This window comes from Bidens hawaiensis, unplaced genomic scaffold (assembly GCF_021521415.1).
Source record: "Bidens hawaiensis isolate Kalapana, Puna unplaced genomic scaffold, B.hawaiensis_p1.1 tig00005681_1, whole genome shotgun sequence".
Taxonomy (NCBI): domain Eukaryota; kingdom Viridiplantae; phylum Streptophyta; class Magnoliopsida; order Asterales; family Asteraceae; genus Bidens; species Bidens hawaiensis.
In genome coordinates this window covers 662,433-683,879 of record NW_027491371.1, presented here as the reverse complement: position 1 = coordinate 683,879, position 21,447 = coordinate 662,433, and the positions used below count along the sequence as shown (strand labels likewise).

General features: G+C 36.8%; 2 protein-coding genes and 1 non-coding gene across 3 annotated transcripts; 2 read left to right on the top strand and 1 right to left on the bottom strand.

Annotated features, from left to right (window-relative positions):
• The first annotated feature begins 9,670 nt into the window (after window positions 1-9,670).
• LOC143630514 (uncharacterized) lies at window positions 9,671-10,798 on the top strand. The gene has a single exon (XM_077099508.1). It carries the CDS (start codon window positions 9,671-9,673, stop codon window positions 10,796-10,798), a length of 1,128 nt encoding a protein of 375 aa, XP_076955623.1.
• LOC143630551 (small nucleolar RNA R71) lies at window positions 10,211-10,317 on the bottom strand. The gene has a single exon (XR_013153191.1). It is a non-coding gene; the product is annotated as a small nucleolar RNA R71 (small nucleolar RNA).
• A 129-nt stretch (window positions 10,799-10,927) lies between the features above and the next one.
• Window positions 10,928-12,112, top strand: LOC143630513 (uncharacterized). The gene has a single exon (XM_077099507.1). It carries the CDS (start codon window positions 10,928-10,930, stop codon window positions 12,110-12,112), a length of 1,185 nt encoding a protein of 394 aa, XP_076955622.1.
• Window positions 12,113-21,447: the final 9,335 nt, after the last annotated feature.

The following is a 21,447-nucleotide window of genomic DNA, read 5'->3' as shown; positions in this document are numbered from 1 at the left end:
AAGTTATTCTTGTATGTAATAGAAAACATGAATATTATGATAAACCTAAGACTAAAACATATTTGTCACAACAGAGAGAGAAGCCACGACTGATGAGAATGATCCAGACAACATGATAGTCAGTTTTGTCGAGTTCCCCTATAGGATGTATATTAGTGATGGGGATTAGGGTTCTTGAGAAACCGAATAATATACAGGGAAAGAGGGTGACGAATTTTTATGTCAGGTTTATGGTTATGATGTATGATGTTAATTAGCCTTTCCATATATTTATATACACCCAATGGGAAACCCTTGATTAGCAAGAAAGGATAATTTGGTTCATCAACAATTAACTAGCTAATATAATAATAAGGTACAATTAATTAATTTTGATCTATTATTATATAATCAATCACGATGGCCATATATATATATATATCTATATATTTATTCTTACATTCTCCCACTTGGTCGAATAATCATTTATTATGAGCATTAGATTAGTCTATAGATTTTAACACTCATTTTAGCTTTAAACTCAAACTAGAGCAAAGAAATACAGTCATTGAATTGAACATCAGCTCAAGACCCCCATTAATCATACTGCAGTCCTTGTTTAAAACCTAAGTAGTTATGATCAAAATTTTATAGTAAGCCCTTTAAATATTTGATGTGTATACTAATTTGTCTATATGTCATTACGCATGGAGAACATATTAAGAGATATACAAAATCAAAACGGAGGAAATTTTATTAAATAAAATGTAAATAAGTACAATATGCAATTAAATAAGGTCTTCAGTAAATCCCATATTAGCAACATGTTCTTTAAAAACTTAAGGTGGGAGATCTTTAGTCATTGAATCCGCTAGCATATTATTTGTACTACTATACTCAATACAAAGTTTATCTTCCTCAACTCGTTCACACACGAACAAATACTTTGTATTAAGATATAAACCAGCTCCAGTTGAACTGTTACTGTTCGAAAAACTAACGACAGCTGAATTATCACAATAAAGCTTCAATGGTCTAGAAATGGAATTGACTATTTTACGTCTAAATATAAGATTTTTAAGCAACATTCCATGACATTTAGCATTATAAACAACTATATATTATGCCATCATAGTGGAAGTTGTCGTTAACCGTTGTTTATGACTCCTCGATGAGATAGGCCCGCCTGCTAACATAAAGATATACCCCGAAGTGGACTTATTGTCATCTTTGCATTTAGCAAAGTCATGATCAGAATAACCTACCACTTCCAAATTATCCCTTCTTCTATAAGTGTGACACTCGTCAATTTCAGGTTAACTTCGTTAATCCGAACTCCGTTAATTCAAACTTAAGATCACACGAACTGTAACGCATATCTCATTACATTTAAATTAGGGTTTAAATGACGCATGGCAATCACTACACAAGTAGTCTTTCGGAATTTCACCGAAACACACACGAGTCGACTCAAACCATTGGTGAACAAACGATAAATATTATAGACAAGTACTTGGTATCATTACGTACTACGTTTATATGTGTACATTTGTGCTTGTATGTATAACATCATATTATGGATGTAATTGACTAGTTATGCTAGAATTAAACTAAACTAGAAGTTTAGGGTGCAATGTGTAACTTGTAATATATTTAACTAATTATATAAACAACTTATTATCAAACCCTAACCCTTTCTCCATCCTTTCCTCTTGATCAACGGCTGCCCCCCTCCCCCTCTCCTCTTGTCGACCACAAGCACACACCACACATACAACAAGTATTATTCAAGCTTGATTGAAGGGTTAAAGTGCTAACTAGGTAATTAAACACTTCTTTAATCCATTCTATTAACTTGGTTGCATGATTTAACATGATAATCATAAACCCTAAGTGTATTATATATGTTGTTTGTTGATGAATTAGGGTTACATGCATGATTGTTAGTCATAGGTTAATTGTATGTTGAGTTTTGATGAAAACTGATGCTGGACAGATTCTTGAATTCGTGTTTAAACGGCTGTAACTCGATGTTAATATTTTATTTGTACGTGATTGTTGATTCTATGATGTCGTAGGTCGAGTCTCGTTTCTAAAATGTCTGAACTTGTAATTTTTGGACATGTAAAAGTTTGTCTTTATTATTTTATAAATTTGTTGTGCAAGTCTGATTCGGGAAGCCTGCTGGTAGGCTGTTTTGCGATTAAGATATCTCATAAACTACAAGACCAATGGGGTTGATTCCACTTCTGTAAGTTAATATTTTGAGTTAGAAACCAATTGGTCTTGCATTAATTGATTTTTCCATGTAACGGGAATAACAAATAACATTCTGTTGCGCATGATAATGACTGCTGTGTGTTTATAGTGATGTTTTGATCATTGTGAGAAAACTGTATATGATAAAAATAAAATAAAAATATTTTTAGAAACCTAACTCAAGTTTACTTCTGTGATGATTTTTGGTGATTTATTGGACGTGTATTGGTTTATTAAATAGAGTAATCTTGTCGAGTGAAAATCTGCCTGGATAAAATAGCTGCTGAATTACTTAAGTTAACATGAAAAGTGCATAGTTGATCGATGTTTGCTATGTGTATGACTTAATTGCCCTTTTGGGAGTTAGTTTACTAGTAATGTACAATAGTAACACTTGACACGATATTTTTTCACGCATGTAGCTTATCACCAACGTGTTTGTCGAGTCGCACTTATTTCACAAACGAAACACGAAAGTATCTCATGCATAAGTTTTATGTGCTTAGTCTAGGGACTCACTCGTAGTATAAATACTTATAAAATCTCATTTTTGTTTTAGAGCACTAGTGAGGATTTTCTGTGACGCACACCTCTCTCAGATTCTTTTTGTTATCTTCGCAAACAGTGAGTTTCACGGCCCCTTTTACTCTTTTTAAACGCTTTTATTAGGGGGAGATAACATACTCCACGCTTAAAATTTTGTTATTCTTTATATATTACTTGTAAGACTAAGTGGCAAACAAAGCAACTAAAGTCCTTCATAACATCAAACCGGTTAATATTTGGATAATAACGAGTCACTGTTGAGTAGTACTACTGGGTTTGACAAACCCTATCCAACTCTAAACTCGAATGTAGGTCGAGTGGGTGTAATCTTGGCTAACACATTACCATGGTCGTGGTTGACATGGTGGCAAGGCAATTGATAAACAGTCAGCTTCGTTGTCGAACACTTAGTAACACATGCTTGATAGGTTAGCTACCTATTGATATATAATTGAGTTAACACTATCTGATAACGCAAACGGAAACGCAAACGCTTTAATTTATTTGTATAAACTTGTGAACTCACCAACCTTTGTGTTGACACTTTTAGTATGTTATTCTCAGGTAGCTGAGGCGGGCGCGTGGTATAGGACATGCATTCGCTTAACACCATTGCTTTAAAAACTTCTTTAATTTTTATCTTGACAACTTGGGTTTTTAAGTCGTCCTGTGTGGCGCAACTTTTTGGTTTATAATTTACGCTTCCGCATTTCATTTAAGACTTGATGTCTTGTTGGTTTTGAAAACTTTAATATGGTGTTTGATTATAACTAATGATTCCGATCCTGTTAGTTCACACCCTCTGACGGTAAAACTCCGTTAGTGGATTTTGAGGGTGTGACAATAAGTCAGTTTGTAGTCTTTTGTCCTTTGAAGATATCGAATAACCTTTTTTGTTGCTTTCCAGTGTTCAAGGCCAGGATTAGTCTGATAACGGCCTAACATTCCAGAAATATAAGCAATATCTAGGCGAGTACAAACTTGAGCATACATAAGACTCCCGACTACTGATTCATGAGGTATCAATCGCATTTTCTCATTTTCAACCTCTGTTTCGGACATGGAATGCCCCGAAAACGTCTCCTTTATCTACTGGAGCTGCAGTTGGGTTACAATGTTGCATTTTGTAACGAGTAAGGACACGATCAATGTAGGTCCTTTGAGATAATCCTAAGGTCCCTTTGTGTCTGTTTCGGTGAATTTCGATGCCAATAACATAAGAAGCATCTCTGAGATCCTTCATATCGAAGTTATGCGAGAATAATCACTTTGACTCATGCAACATGTCTAAACTATTACTTGCCAGTAAAATATCATCTGCGTAAAGGACATGTATAGTAAACTTACTCCCACTCATCTTGAGGTATGTGCATTGATCCACTTGATTCTTTGCAAAACCTTGTTTCTTCATGACTTCATTAAACTTTAGGTACCACTGACGTGATGCTTTTTTCAACCCATATATTGACTTCTTGAGCTTATAGACTATATGTTCTTGACCTTCAGGTTGCTTCATGTACACCTCTTTGTCTAACTTGCCATTAAGAAAAACGGTTTTCACGTCCATATGATGCAACCCTAAATCAAAATGAGCTACTAGGGCTATAACAATCCTTAATGAATCTTTTCGAGAGACAGGTGAAAAAATCTCTTTATAGTCAATTCCCTCTTTCTAAGTGTAACTCTTTGCAACCAATCTCACTTTATAGCGTTCAACTTTCCCATTTGGATCAAGTTTTGTTTTGCACCCATTTACATCCTACGTGTTTGACACCGTTGGGAAATTCTACCAAATCCCAAACATCATTTTTCCTCATGGAGTCAAGCTCATCAATCATCGCTTTATTCCATTAAGAAGACTGATCACTGCTTATGGCTTCATTATAAGATATATGATCAATAAGCTTTCAGACGTCAGCTTCAGTTAGGTAGGTGACATAATCATCCAAATTAGTAGGTCTTCTAGACCTGGATGAACTCCTGAGTTGATTAGCAGGTTCAGCATTGTCTTGGTTTTGAATTTTTGATGTGCCTTCATTTTTTGTTATAACGGGTTCTGAGTGTGGAGAAGTTGGTGCAGTAGGTTCAATTTCATGGGGTACAAGAGGAATAACCAGAGTTAAAATAATCGACGAGTCTCCCCCCCCCCGCATCTTGTATTTCTTGCAATTCTTCATAAGGGTTAGTACTGCTCCCAGTGATCTTGTAATCCTCCAAGAACACGATACACTTGTTTTCTACAATATGAGTGACATGGGAAGGACAATGGAAACGATAAGCCTTTGAATTTTCAGGATGCCCTATAAAGAAGCAAGTAACAGTTTTAGGGTCAAGTTTCTTTAGGAAAGGGTTATAAAGTTTTGCTTCAGTAATACAACCCCATACTTTCATATAATTAAGACTTGGTTTTCTTCCTGTCCAAAGTTCATAAGGAGTTTCAGGGACAGACTTAGAAGTAACTCTATTGAGTATATGAACGACTGCTTTTAAGGCTTCATTCCAGAGACATAGAGATAAATTAGCGTTGGCTAACATATTGCGTACCATATCCATAAGGGGGATTTCTTTATTCAGCGACACCATTTTGCTGAGGAGTACCTGGCATGATATATTGTTTCACGATCTCATGGCCCTTACAAAAGTCATAAAATGGACAAGGGTCCTAACCCACATCAATATGTCTTTCATAATATTAACCTTCACTATCTGATCTGACAACTTTTATTTGACGATCTAATTGTTTTTCACCTTCAGTTTTATAATAACTAAAAGTTGTAACAAATTCAGATTTTTCTTTAATGAGATACATACACATATATCGGGAAAAATCATCAATGAAAGTGATTAATGAAGTATGTCCAGTTATGCCAGCAATGGGGTAAGGACCACTAATATCAGTATGAATGAGTTCTAATAAATTAGAGCTCCTAGTGGCGCCTTTCTTATTTGCTGATGTCATTTTGCCTTCAAGACATTTGACACATGTTCCAAAATCAGTGAAATCGAGATGTGGCAAGACTTCATTCTTCACGAGTCGGGCTAACCGGTCTTGTTAGATGTGGCCTAAACGTTGATGCCACAATATAGAAGAAGTCTCTAAGTCACGTTTCTCTTTAATCTTTGTGAGTGATTCATTAATATTATATGACAACAAAGATTTAGAAAAATTACCATCTAGTTCTAATCTATAAAGACCACCATCCAAAAAGCCATAACCAAACACTTGAGAATTTAAAGAAATAGTAAGTTTGCCATGACCATGAGAAACATAAAAACCGTCCATGTCTAACTTTGGTCCTGATACAAGATTCCGAGTAATCTCAGGAATATATAAGGTATCATAAAGTTTAATACATAAACTAGTTTTCATTATTAATTGTAAAGTTCCCATAGCCTTGACTTCAAGCACTTTATCATTCCCAGTCTTAGTGTTCTTTGGTTTCTTTTTTCTTAGGTGACATAATTATTATTAGTATCATTATTCATTATTCTTTATCCATAGTTTTCATTATTATTCTTTGCTTTCCGACGTCAGCTTCAGTCAGGTAGGTGACATAATTATTCTTAGTATCATTATTCTTATAAATATTAAAGTTGTTAATATTATTATTAAAGATAATATTATTATTTATTAAAATTATATTTTTATCATTTTTTATTAGCAATAATATTATTATATTTATTTTGTGAACTTGTTTAGAACTCGAACCGACATCGAGGGTGGTATTATTATTTACTATCAATATTATTTATTATTATTATTATTATTATTATTATTATTATTATTATTATCTGTATCAACAACATTTCAATTAATATTAAGATCGTTATTCTTTAACTACTATTATTAGTATTATACTATATTAGTATTATTAATAATAACTATTATTATTATCATCATTATCTTATATATATATATATATATAACATATCTTTTTAGAATTATTATTATCATTACTATCTTTATCATTAATAACATCATTATAAGCTTTATTATCTTTTCAATTTTATAAAACCGAACTCTTGATTTAAAACCCTTCTTGTTTCTATTTAATATTGGTTTAGTTATTTAAAACCCCAAATAAATTAATATTATTATTATATTAATTATCAATTTAGTGCAAGTCCCTAATCATTAACAAACTAACCGGTAACCCGATTGACAACCAAACCATCCCGTTCAATGTTTCAAATGTAATTTCAACTAAAGTTCAAGTTCATTAATATATTTTAATTATTCATTTTTAACTAGCTTTCAAGTCGGATTCGTTCGTTTCGTTCACAAGCTTTCTATATGTCGATCACTTATTAGTTTCTCAATTCATCAAACGAGGTGAGTACTTTCATACCCCTTTTTCCATCTTTCGTTTTGGGGTGAAATTTCATACCTATCAAACTAAATGCTATATTAAATTGAATCTTATACCCACAAACTTGATTGTATACTTTACTTAAATAATTGCTCGATTTGGTGTTCTATGCTTACATGCTTATTCGCCTATGTGTTTATCGCTTTTGGATGGTAGAACTATAAATCCTAGACCATTTGGCAACCCCTCATGGCAAGGTGTCATTAACGTAATGAAATTAACGATAACTATTAAATCCTAGACTACTCGGCAACCTCTTGTAGCTAGGTGGTGCTAGTGTGTTTAGCAATTGTCAATAAAATCCTAAACTATTTGGCAACCCCTTATAGTTGGGTGTCGCTAACTTGTTAGCGATAACTATTTTATCCATGTTTATAGCTTTTATTTATTGTTTTGCATACAAGTTTTGTGGCTTTTTATTACTATATACTTATATGCTCAAACTTATGAATTGCTCACCAACCTTTGTGTTAACAAAATTTATTTTATGAAATGTTACAAGTTTGACTTTTGTTGACTCGAGGACTTGACGAAAAACGTTACCAAGTGATGTGCCCAAATTTATACATATTTATTGCACATCTTTTACCTCATTTTCTACACTATTGGTGGGAATTTAATGAAAATTTGTGGGAATATATACTAATATATTGAATTGTGAAATTCCAGGGGTTGGTTGTGAATAATGAGAATTCTGGAGGAGTAATGTGGAAAATGGTGGAGTTACAAGGCAAACATGATCATGTCTCTTTACAAACATGACCATGTCATAATATAATCCTGACTACACACAACATGACCATGTCATTGTAATAACATGACCATGTAATCCTAACTACACAACACAACATGATCATGTCTTTGTAATAAAATGATCATGTCTCACACGTGAACAGACATATAAAGGAAGTCGCAAATTGCCTTTTTCTTCAGTAATTCATGTTTACCAAATCTAGCTTATGTCCAGTTGTATTCCCATGCCTAGTAACTTCAATCAACAGGTGAATAGTTTTCTTGGATACCAAAGAACCAATCAGAGGCTTGGATCTACATTTTGCTTGAACATGACCATGTCTCTTTACAAACATGATCATATCTCACTTTATATATTAAAAAGAGCCGTTCACAACATAACAAGGGGAGCCAGAAGAGTTTTAACCCACTTTTTAGAACTCTCTCAAATAATTGGTGATTTCAACTCATTTTGCAAGCATCTTGTTAGGCTTCCACCATCCTCAAGATCCTCTTTCCAATCTTCAATCTTTGTTTGATCTTAGTTTGCATTTCCTTGTTCTTGAACATGCTTTGTAAGCTTATTTCTAGTTTGATTGTAGTTGTATTAAGCCTTATGGGCTAATTACTTTTGCTATCTAGACAATGTTGAAGCTTTTGCTAATGTGATATATCATCTATGCATGATTTTGGTAAATTGGTGTTATTTCAAGAATATGGTTGAATTTATAAGTTAATATTGATGGTGTTCATACTTGTTAGAGTTGCATAATGTTGTTAGTTTTACAAATATTTAGGCATTCATGTTGGAAAACTATGTTCTAAATATTTGTTTGTAAACTTTGAATGTTCATGCTTTCTTTGTTTACATTACTAAGTTAGGAATGACTAGTAAAGATTAACTTGATTATAATATTATTGATGAGTATGGAACCCTACATTTAATATTGGAAAATTGATGAGTGTTGTTATGATTCTTGACTTGGTGATAACTTGCTAGTTAAAGTTTCATAAGTTAATATTAATTTTATGAGTTTGGCTACTTTAGTGTAATCTTAGGTGGTTAGAATGTTGTTCATACTATCTTTCCTTTGATTATGAGACTTTGTTATTTTGACAAACAAGTTAGTCTATGTTTATCTCTTGATTGAAGACCCTTCATGATGATTATTTCCTAGTATTAGGTTGCTTAATTGTAATCTAGTATTCATGTTTGGATTCATGATGTTTTACCATATCATTGCTACTTTATCATATTAGTGGAGTGGATTCATGTCTAGGTAGTTTGTTGGATTGATTGTGTTCTTGTGTTTTTACTTGCTTATTTTCATTGTATGCTAGTTTAGTTAATTAAAATTCAAAGTGAGATTTACTTGTTCGGTTGACCATCTACAAAGATTTAGTACTAGAAAGTTGTCGTGTCCATGGATTGATACTCGGTTCTTGCCAACATTTAATTACAAACGATAGGTACACTTGCCTTTTTTGTGTGGTTTAGTTGTAGGTGAAAACCTATTTTAAAACCCGATTTGTGTGGAACTTTTATTAACATTTTTATATATATATTCACACACGTCAAGTTTTTGGCGCTGTTGCCGGGGACACGGTGATTTTTAAGGAACGATCCGAGTCTTTGATTAGCCTTGTTGATATTTTTTTTGTTCTATTTTATTTTATTTTATTTTTATTCATCTTATTTTTTATTTTTTTTATATTTTAGTTTAGTTTCTAGTTAGTTTCCGTGTCTTTGTTCGTTTTCCATTCCGCGTTCTTCCGGATGATGAATGTCCACCACGCCCAGTCCTGAGCTTCTTTCACATCTTTCTGAGCCCGAGCGACATCTTCAAGAAGGTTTAAGAAGGAGAGCACGCGAGGTCGCCGACGTCATTGAAAACGAAGAAGTGGAGGATACCGATACCCCTGAGGTAGAAGAAGAAGAGATGGCGGACCCGAACGATCAAGGTCACATGGACGACTTTGCCACACCATCACTTGAAGGTTATGGCAGCAGCGTCACGCATCCCGAGATTGCAGTGAGGTTTGAGATCAAGTCGAGCATCATTCATATGGTTGAAAATTCGGTTTCTTTTCATGGTCTCCAGAACGAGGACCCTCATGCTCACGTTTCACATTTCCTTCGATTATGTGCGACATTCAAAATTACTAATTGTTCTGATGATTCCGTGAGACTTAGACTTTTTCCATTCTCACTTCGCGGGTCTGCTCTGGAGTGGTTAGAGGCACTCCCTTCCGGTTCCTTCACCACTTGGAATCAATTAGTTGACCAGTTTCTTCTTCAATATTTCCCACCCGATAAAACTGCTAAATTCCGAGCAAACATCACTGGTTTTCGTGTCGATTATGATGAGTCACTTCATGCCGCATGGGAGAGGTTCAAGGGCTTGTTGAGAAAATGCCCTCATCACGGTTTGAGCTGCGAGCTTCAATGTTGTACATTCTTTGACGCTTTATCCGGGGCACAAAAGCAGGCCGTCGATCAAGTTGCGGGGGGAGATTTCGGTAGGTGTACCCTAAATGAGGCGCTTGATATCTTGGAGAAAGCCGCTAAGAAGAGTTTCGCGTATAATCCACCTCGTAGTATTCCTTCCTCTAAGGGTGTTCATCACGTTGATTCAAACACCCTTGTCTCCGCCCAGTTAGAAGCTCTTACTAAAAGATTTGACCAAATGCAATCCGATCTTGTCAAATCTAGTTCTCGTTGTGGTGTGTGTGACGGAAAACACCAAACCAGTCAGTGCCAGCAGGCCATGGTGGTGGAGGATGTTGAATTTCTAGGCCGCCAAAACAATGCCTACAGCAACACCTACAACCCGGGATGGAGAAACCACCCCAATTTCAGCTGGAAAGATGGTGGTAGCAATCAAAATCAAATGCCACCGGGTTTTGACTGAAAGCCAAATTATCAAAGTCAAACCCAAAATTAATCTTACCAGCAAAAGCCTCAATTTCAGGGTTCCATCAGTTGTAATCAGTCAGGTGGGGGGACTAGTGTTGAAAGCCTTTTGTCCCAACTTTTGGCTATGACCGAGACCTCAAACAAGTTGGCTGAGCAAAGGAACCTGAAAATTGATGAGACTCTCCAGAGGCACGATCTTGAGTTGAGGAATCAGAAAGCGTCCACACAAACCATCGAAAATCAAGTTGGACAGATTGCTCAACTCCTCTCTGAGAGACAGCATGGTAGCCTTCCTAGTAACACCGAAAGGAATCCAAATGTTGAGGCCAAGGCTATTACCCTGAGGAGTGGTAGGACTACCATTCCTGTTGACGCATCGGTTTCCACACCAAAACCGATTACGGATGAGATCGAGACTGAGACTCCTAGTGAGGTGCACTCGAGGCTAGACCCAGCAAGTACCGCACAACCCAGTGAGCCGGTCAGGACTTATGTTCCTCCCATTCCATATCCAGGCCGTTTGAAGAAACAGAAGATGGAAGAGCAGTATGGGAAATTCTTAGAGCTTTTTAAGCAGTTACACATTAATCTTCCGTTCCTTGATGCCCTAAAAGACATGCCAAAGTATGCTAAATTCTTGAAAGAGGTCCTCTCGAATAAGAAGAAATTGGAGGAGATTTCTTGTGTTACTTTGAATGAGGAGTGTTCCGCGGTCCTTCAGAATAAATTGCCCAAAAAAATGACCGATCCGGGCAGTTTCACCATTCCTTGTTTGATCTGTAGTTTGTCGATTAGTAATGCTTTAGCCGACCTAGGTGCTAGCATAAACTTGATGCCCTATTCTATTTTTTCCAAACTATACCTAGGTGAGCCTAAGCCTACTCGCATGAGCATCCAGCTTGCCGACCGTTCTGTGAAATACCCTCGCGGTATAGTTGAGAATATGCTTGTGAAAATAGACAAATTCGTGTTTCCAGTCGATTTTGTGATCTTAGACATGGATGAGGATAAAAATGTACCACTTATCCTAGGTCGTCCTTTCCTAGTCACTGCTAGAGCTCTCATTGATGTTTGCACCGATAGACTCACTCTTAGAGTTGGAGACGAAGAGGTAACCTTTGATATTGGGAAATCCATGCGACACCCACAGGATCATGATGACGTTATTTACATTGGTACCATTGATTCTTGTGTGTGTGAACACCTTCAGGACACGTGTGAGGAGAGTTCTTTGGATACTCAGTTGATTAGTGGAGAGAGTTCTGACCTTGTCATTGAGCCTCTACTTGAGGAGTGGTCTATGGTGTAGATCACGAGCCTCCTGAGTGTTTGGAAAAAAATGATGATGTTGATCGCGTTGCCGAGCCTAAGGCAAAACCTTCTGTTGAGGACCAACCATCCATTGATCTTAAGGAACTCCCGTCCCATTTGGAGTATGCCTTTTTGGAGGATGGGTCCCGCTTGCCTGTTATCATTTCTTCGAGTTTATTGAGTGAGGAGAAGGTTAAATTACTTACGGTTCTCAAAAGGCACAAGCATGCGACCTCTTAGAATATCATGGATATAAAAGGGATTAATCCATCCTTTTGTACCCATAAGATCTTGATGGAGGAGGAGTACAAACCTGTGGTGCAACATCAAAGGCTTCTCAACCCTAATATGCAAGACGCTGTGAAGAAAGAGGTCATCAAGCTACTCGATGCAGGATTGATTTATCCGATCTCTGATTCCCCATGGGTGAGCCCTGTGCAGGTTGTCCCGAAAAAGGGCGGTATGACGGTTGTGATGAATGAGAAAAGCGAGTTAATTCCTACTCGTACTGTCACGGGATGGAGAGTTTGCATTGATTACCGCAAACTCAACGACGCCACGAGAAAGGATCATCTTCCCCTCCCCTTTATCGATCAGATGTTAGAACAATTGTCGGGAAAAATGTTCTATTGTTTTCTTGACGGCTTCTCGGGATATTTTCAAATCCCCATATCTCCTGAGGATCAGGAGAAGACGACATTCGCATATCCCTATGGCACATTCGCCTACCGGCGGATGCCCTTTGGATTGTGTAATGCCCCCTCCACGTTTCAGAGATGTATGGTGGCGATTTTTCATGATATGATCGAGGACTCCATGGAGGTTTTCATGGATGACTTTTCTGTTTTTGGGAGTTCTTTTGATCATTGTTTGAGAAATTTGGAAAAAATGTTGGCCAGGTGCGAAGAGGCCAACCTTGTTCTTAATTGGGAGAAATGCCACTTCATGGTGAAGGTGGGCATTGTATTAGGGCATAAGATTTCACAGGCTGGGCTTGAGGTTGATCGAGTCAAAATTGATACCATTTCTAAGCTTCCGCCACCAAATTCGGTGAAGTCTATTAGGAGTTTTCTTGGTCACGCGGGTTTTTATCGGTGATTCATAAAGGACTTTTCCCAAATCGCCTGCCCGATGACTAAGCTCCTCGAGAAGGATGCCCCATTCGTTTTCTCCTCCGAGTGCCTTCGTGCATTTGAGTTGTTGAAGGAGAAATTGGTAAACGCTCCTATCATGGTAGCCCCTGACTGGACTCTTCCTTTTGAGTTGATGTGTGATGCTAGCGATTTTGCAGTCGGGGCGGTTTTTGGTCAAAGACGGGATAAGCATTTTCACCCGATTTACTATGCGAGCAGGACTCTGAATGACGCACAAGAGAATTACACGACTACCGAGAAAGAGCTCCTTGCGGACGTCTTTGCATTCGATAAATTTCGATCTTATCTTGTCCTCTCTAAGACCATCGTGTTCACAGATCATGCAGCACTTCGTTATCTTTTCAGTAAACAAGATGCGAAGCCGAGACTCATTCGTTGGATTTTATTGCTGCAGGAGTTTGACATTGAGATCCGTGACAAAAAGGGCGCTGAGAATGTTGCGGCCGATCATCTCTCTCGTCTTGAGTGCTCAGCTTCATCGAAACAAGTGGGGGTCCACATAAATGACAATTTCCCCCACGAGTTCCTCATGCATATCGAGACGCGAGATGATGATCACCTTGGTTCGCGGACATCGCGAATTTTCTTGCGAGTGGGATCGTTTTGAAGGGACTTACTCACCAGCAAAAGAAGAAATTCTTTTCTGATGTTAAACATTATTTTTGGGAGGATCCCTATTTGTTTTGTGTCGGAGCCGATCAGCTCGTGCGTAGGTGTGTGTATGGTGATGAAGCACGCAAAATCCTGAGTCACTGCCACGAGGGCCCGACCGGAGGACACCATGGAGCCACATCCACAGCGAAGAAGGTCTTTGACGCCGGTTTCTTTTGGCCAACCATCTTCCGTGATGCTCATGACATGGTGCAGTCTTGTGATGCTTGCCAACGGGCAAGCAACATCTCATCACGAGACGAGATTCCCCAGCGACCGATTCAGGTTTGCGAGGTTTTTGATGTGTGGGGCATCGATTTCATGGGACCTTTCCCGACTTCTTTTAGCCACCATTACATCCTACTAGCCGTTGACTATGTTTCAAAGTGGGCCGAGGCGCAAGCCTTGCCCACTAATGACGCTAGGTCGGTGGTGAAATTCTTGAAGAAGTTGTTTTCTCTCTTTGGTACCCCCAAAGCATTGATCAGTGACCGTGTGACTCATTTCTGTAATGCCCAGTTGGAAAAGGCATTGTCCCGATATGGTGTTCATCATCGCTTCTCTACACCATATCACCCGCAGACGAGCGGGCAGGTCGAGGTCACCAATCGAGGTATCAAAAGAATCCTTGAAAAGACGGTTAGTCAGAACCATAAGGATTGGTCCGAGAAGCTGGATGACGCATTGTGGGCTTTCCGTACCGCCTATAAAACACCGATTGGTACGACACCGTTTAAATTGGTGTACGGGAAAGCGTGTCATCTCCCTGTTGATCTCGAGCATAAAGCCTATTGGGCTTTGAAAAGTGCTAATCTTGATCTTTCATGTGCGGGCAAAAATAGGTTTGGTCAGATTCATGAGCTTAAGGAATTGAGAGGCCAAGCTTATGAGAATTCGAAAATTTACAAGGAAAGGACCAAAAGGCTCCATGACGCCCGCTTGAAGAACCACAAACAATTTGTCACACCCTCAAAATCCACTAACGGAGTTTTACCGTCAGAGGGTGTGAACTGGCAGGATCGGAATCATCAGTTATAATCAAACCATAAAAACGTTTAAATGCAAAATAAGTGCGGAAGCGTAAAAACCTTAATTCAAAAGCTGCGTCACGCAGGACGACTTAAAACCAAAGATAACTGTTAAAAATAAGTTTGCAGAATAAAAGTGTTTTCATTTAATGCATGCTCCTAAACCGCGCGCCCGCCTCGGCTACCTGAGAATAACATACTAAAAGTGTCAACACAAGGTTGGTGAGTTCACAAGTTATATAAGATAAATCGTTTAGCGTTTTGCGTAACCTCGTTACGGCGTTTCAGTGTTGCGTAACCACGTTACGGCGTTTAAGTGTTGCGTAACCACGTTACGGCGTTTAAGTGTTGCGTAACCACGTTACGGCGTTTAAGTGTTGCGTAACCACGTTACGGCGTTTAAGTGTTTTGCATTACCAGATAGTGTTACGTCAAATTATATATCGATAGGTAGCTAATCTATACAACAAGTATCGCTAAGTGGTTCGAGACCGAAGCTGACTGTTTATCAAGTGCCCGTCACCAGGTCAACCCAGACCATGGTAAGTGTTAGCCAAAATTACACCCACTCAACCTCCAGTTGAGCTTAGCGTCAGGTGGGGTTTGTCAAACCCAGTAGTACTACTCAACAGTGACTCGCTATTCCAAATATTAACCGGTTCGATGTGTGGGACTTCAAATGTTACGTTTGCCGCTTAGCCTTTACAAGTGATATATAATTTATAACAAAATCTTAAATATGCGTTTATCTCAGATATGCGTTTATCGGAGTATGTTATCTCCCCCAAGTGAAAAACGTTTGAAAACAGTTCAAAGAGCGGGGTAAGTGAAACTCACTGTTTGCGAAGAATATCCCGATATAGATCACCAAGTGATGCGCGTCGTAGAAACTCTCTAGCGTTCTAAATAACAAAGAGATTTTCTAAGTATCGGTACGTTTAACGAGTCTCTAGACTCGGCACATAATACCTATGCACGTAACAGATTTCGTGTTTCGTTTGTGAATCGTGTGTGACTTAAACAAGTACAATTGTGATACGATACATGAGTGAGCAATTACTTTCGTGTCACGTACTAATAACATACTTTACTAGCAATTATCCCCGTAAGGGCATTTTGGTCAACAAACAAAATTAACTAACCATTATTCCCCATAAGGGCAATTTGGTCAATTCATGGCAATCAATTAGCAACTATTCCCCGCAAGGGTATTTTGGTCAAAACATAACAAATATATAAAAACTATCATATTTCATGCATTTTTACACAACTCAGCAGTTAGTTTCATTGTGACAGAATTTTTACTTGAAAGATTGTACTATTTCACCGATCATAACGTCTCAATTAATTCACCAAAAATCACCACAGAAGCATACATATCTTTAGGTTTCCAGAACATATTTTATCTTATTTTTATTCCACATATTTTTCTTATAATGACCAAAACATTACAGCAAACTCATATCAGTCAGATTCATGCGCAACAGAATGTTATTTGCAATTCCCGTTAAACGAAAAATCCAATAAATGCAAGACCACTTGGGTTTGGTTCCTAACTCAATGAGTCAACTTCCAGAAGTGGAACCAACCCAATTGGCCTCGTGGTTTATGAGATATAACATTTACAACTTAACCTAACAGCAGGTCTAACAGCTCAGCTTTGCACCACGTTTTTGTAAAATAATAAAAGTACACTTCTACTTGTCCAAAAATTACAAACTTATACTTCATGGAAACTAGACTCAACCTAGTTTACTGCAGTACCCACAATCTCAACCAATTTTCACGTTTACACTTCGTTACAGTCATTTAAACATCGTATACACATTCTGCCCAGATTCTGTTCACATCAAAACTTAACAATTTCACTAGCCATGGATCACAAATAAATCATATAACATGCTAGACACTAATACTACTATCCATGCATCTCAATTACACCATACATACAAGATTAGGGTTTGTGTTTTAACTCAAATCAAAGACAACAATGAATCATGCAACAACATCAATCTAGTTATCAATTCATTATCCAAATAACAACAATCATATTAACCATATACATGAACAAAATCGGCTGCCTAGGGTTTGTACTTAACCCATTAAACATCAAAATTAAACAACAAGAAGGTAAAGGATGATCAATTATACCTTCCTAGCACCTAGTTCTTGGATTAATCACTTGATTTGATGTGTATATGTGTGTGTTCTTGTGGACGGCAGCCGTGGAGAACAAAGGGAGGGCCGATCGGGGTTTGTGGTGTGGGGGAAAAGAAAAGAAAATAAGTTAGGGTTTGTAGTTAAGGTTATATTTATAATTATACAAGTTACGCTCTAGTCCCTCTACTTCCAAGTGTTACATCTCTAGCCTAACTAATTGGTTCTTGTTTCTTGTTTAACATTCCACATAACATAATCAAGTAACACACATATATCTAACACATAATTATCACATAATTATTGTTTTGACGTTTTTCGTTCATTTATCAATCGTTTGCGTCAACTCGTTTGCGTTTCGGTGCAAATCCCGAAAGACTACACATGTAGTAAGTGTTAAGCGTCATTTAAACCCTAGTTTAAATGTAATGAAGTGTGCGTTATAGATTTAACGATCTTAAAGTTTGAATTGACGGAGTTGAGTTAACGGAGTTAACCTGAAATTGACGATTGTCACAAAATTCCAAGTGGGCGATCGTGTGTTGCTTTACAATTCTCGCCTTCGTTTATTCCCCGGGAAATTGAAATCCCGATGGTCCGGCCCTTTTAGTGTGAGGCAAGTGTTCGACTACGGCACCGTTGAGATCGGCCAGGTCGAGGTTGCATTGGAGGTTCTCGTCCTCCACCCCATGAAATTAGCGTGGAGAGCGTGAGTCTAACTATCGAATCCTTCAAAATTTAGCATGTTTAGGAATTTCATTTTTTTTATGTGTTTAATGTTACTTTGTGTTTATGTTTATTTGTGTAGTACTTTGTTGGTGTGTAGACTTTATCTTATGGACTGTATTGTGGATTTGGTTCTTTTGTTATGTTATGGATTTGAAACTGTTGTGTTTATTGAGCATGTCGGGGCATGTGTTGGTTTGTTTTGTTTTGCTTTGGTTGCTTTACCAGGTTGGTTGTTGGATGCTCACGGTCGCATGGCCGGGTCTTTGGATTGTCACATTGCCGAGTCTTCGGAGTCACCTTCTGGCAGCTTTCTGGATTTCAGGAGAGTTTTATGTTCTCTCTTTGCACTTTACTTTTATAGTTTTTTGTTGTACATCGAGGGCGTTGTAAAATTCAAGTGTGGGGAGGGAATTTGAGCTTTGTTTGTCTAAAATTAATTAAATGTTTTTTACTTTTTTTTGCAAAACTCCTAAACAAATTTTTGTAGCAAATAATAACCATTAAGCAATTTTTAATTCAAACTTTAATTGCATTGTCCTAAAGCACAAATCTTTAAGACATTCAAGCCGAAAATCTTTAAAAAGACATACCTTTAAACATGACAAACAAAAAGATTCACATTCTTACTTTGCAAAAATTACCCATTCCGCCCGTTTCCGTGAGTTAGCCTCGTCAGTTGTTTTTGCTCATGTTTTTGCGGGAAATTGAGTGAGCCGGGTGATTGTTGCAAAGTAGAACTTGTTTTTGGCATGCATTTCAAACCATATACACATACATAGTATAAACCATTTGAGGAATTTAGGATAAACCCATGTCTAGCCATTTTTCACTTATATTTCCCTTACCCACATTATTCCCCTAGTAGCCCATGTTTTGCCTTTTCCCGTGTTTTTCTTTTTCGCCCTATTTTATATCGCCCACTTAGCCATAAAGCCTTTTATTTTTCACCCATTTTTGGTTAGAAATCCGGTTCGGCTAAGTTAGTTTGTTTTTCATTTCATTTTCATGCATTTTATCACTTGGGAATATTAGAAGCACAATGCTATCTCCCAAAGTGTTTTATTAGTTTGTATTCATTTGTGTAGTCTTTATGGTTAAAAAAAAGAAAAAAAAAAGAAAAACAATTTACAAGAAAAGAAGAGAAGAATAAGAAATTTTGTTCATCCCATATTGATGAAGTTTGATTTCAAAGAGCAATTTTTGGTTCGTTAGCTCTCGGTTCGTTTAGACCACTTGGTTTAGTTAGTTAGTTTTTATTTATAGCTAGCTTAGTTCCGGATTTTCTAGCCTTTTAGCCAATTTTCCCAAAAATTCCTCACCCTAACCCTAAGCCAAATTACAACCCTCAAGTACTCGTGTTTTATGCTATGTATGTGTCGGTTAAATTTGAGCCTTAAACAAGCTTATGCTTTGTTTGGTCATCGTCTTGGCATCGAGTGTTCTCAACATACAATATTACATGTATGATCACTAAATATAGCCGAGTGTGTGTGAACATTGGGAGGTTTGCAAGGTGGGAATGTGATGGAAACTAATGTAATGTTCTTTAGACTATGTCTTCATATTTATTAGGCTTGTTTGGAAACATCAATAGTGCTTGCTTGTAAATCCTTTAAAACTTTGAATAATTATTGCTTGTGGGTTATTATTGCGATTATGGAGTTTGTTTCATTTGCTTGAGGACAAACAAAGTTTAAGTGTGGGGATGTTTGATGTGCCCAAATTTATACATATTTATTGCACATCTTTTACCTCATTTTCTACACTCTTGGTGGGAATTTAATGAAAATTTGTGGGAATATATACTAATATATTGAATTGTGAAATTCCAGGGGTTGGTTGTGAATAATGAGAATTCTGGAGAAGTAATGTGGAAAATGGTGGAGTTACAAGGCAAACATGATCATGTCTCTTTACAAACATGACCATGTCATAATATAATCCTGACTACACATAACATGACCATGTCTTTGTAATAACATGACCATGTAATCCTAACTACACAACACAACATGATCATGTCTTTGTAATAAAATGATCATGTCTCACACGTGAACAGACATATAAAGGAAGTCGCAAATTGCCTTTTTCTTCAGTAATTCATGTTTACCAAATCTAGCTTATGTCCAGTTGTATTCCCATGCCTAGTAACTTCAATCAACAGGTGAATAGTTTTCTTGGATACCAAAGAACCAATCAGAGGCTTGGATCTACATTTTGCTTGAACATGACCATGTCTCTTTACAAACATGATCATGTCTCACTTTATATATTAAAAGGGGCCGTTCACAACATAACAAGGGGAGCCAGAAGAGTTTTAACCCACTTTTTAGAACTCTCTCAAATAATTGGTGATTTCAACTCATTTTGCAAGCATCTTGTTAGGCTTCCACCATCCAAGATCCTCTTTCCAATCTTCAATCATTTTTTGATCTTAGTTTGCATTTCCTTGTTCTTGAACATGCTTTGTAAGCTTATTTCTAGTTTGATTGTAGTTGTATTAAGCCTTATGGGCTAATTACTTTTGCTATCTAGACAATGTTGAAGCTTTTGCTAATGTGATATATCATCTATGCATGATTTTGGTAAATTGGTGTTATTTCAAGAATATGGTTGAATTTATAAGTTAATATTGATGGTGTTCATACTTGTTAGAGTTGCATAATGTTGTTAGTTTTACAAATATTTAGGCATTCATGTTGGAAAACTATGTTCTAAATATTTGTTTGTAAACTTTGAATGTTTATGCTTTCTTTGTTTACATTACTAAGTTAGGAATGACTAGTAAAGATTAACTTGATTATAATATTATTGATGAGTATGGAACCCTACACTTAATATTGGAAAATTGATGAGTGTTGTTATGATTCTTGACTTGGTGATGACTTGCTAGTTAAAGTTTCATAAGTTAATATTAATTTCATAAGTTTGGCTACTTTAGTGTAATCTTAGGTGGTTAGAATGTTGTTCATACTAGCTTTCCTTTGATTATGAGACTTTGTTGTTTTGACAAACATGTTAGTATATGTTTATCTCTTGATTGAAGACCCTTCATGATGATTATTTCCTAGTATTAGTTTGTTTGATTGTAATCTAGTATACATGTTTGGATTCATGATGTTTTACCATATCATTGCTACTTTATCATATTAGTGAAGTGGATTTATGTCTAGGTAGTTTGTTGGATTGATTGTGTTCTTGTGTTTTTACTTGTTTATTTTCATTGTATGCTAGTTTAGTTAATTAAAATTCAAAGTGAGATTTACTTGTTCGGTTGACCATCTACAAAGATTTAGTACTAGAAAGTTGTCGTGTCCATGGATTGATACTCGGTTCTTGCCAACACTTTATTACAAACGATAGGTACACTTGCCTTTCGTGTGTGGTTTACTTGTAGGTGAAAACCTATTTTAAAACCCGATTTGTGTGGAACTTTTATTAACATTTTTATATATATATTCACACACGTCACCAAGACCATTAGGGTATTAGTGAAACGAATAATATAAATGTTACTTGTATTCAATTTGTTTGTGTGAACGAGATGTGTTGATTACTGATTTATGAAATAAAATTAGTTGAATAAATATTGTCACTTTAAATAGTGTCTTGTG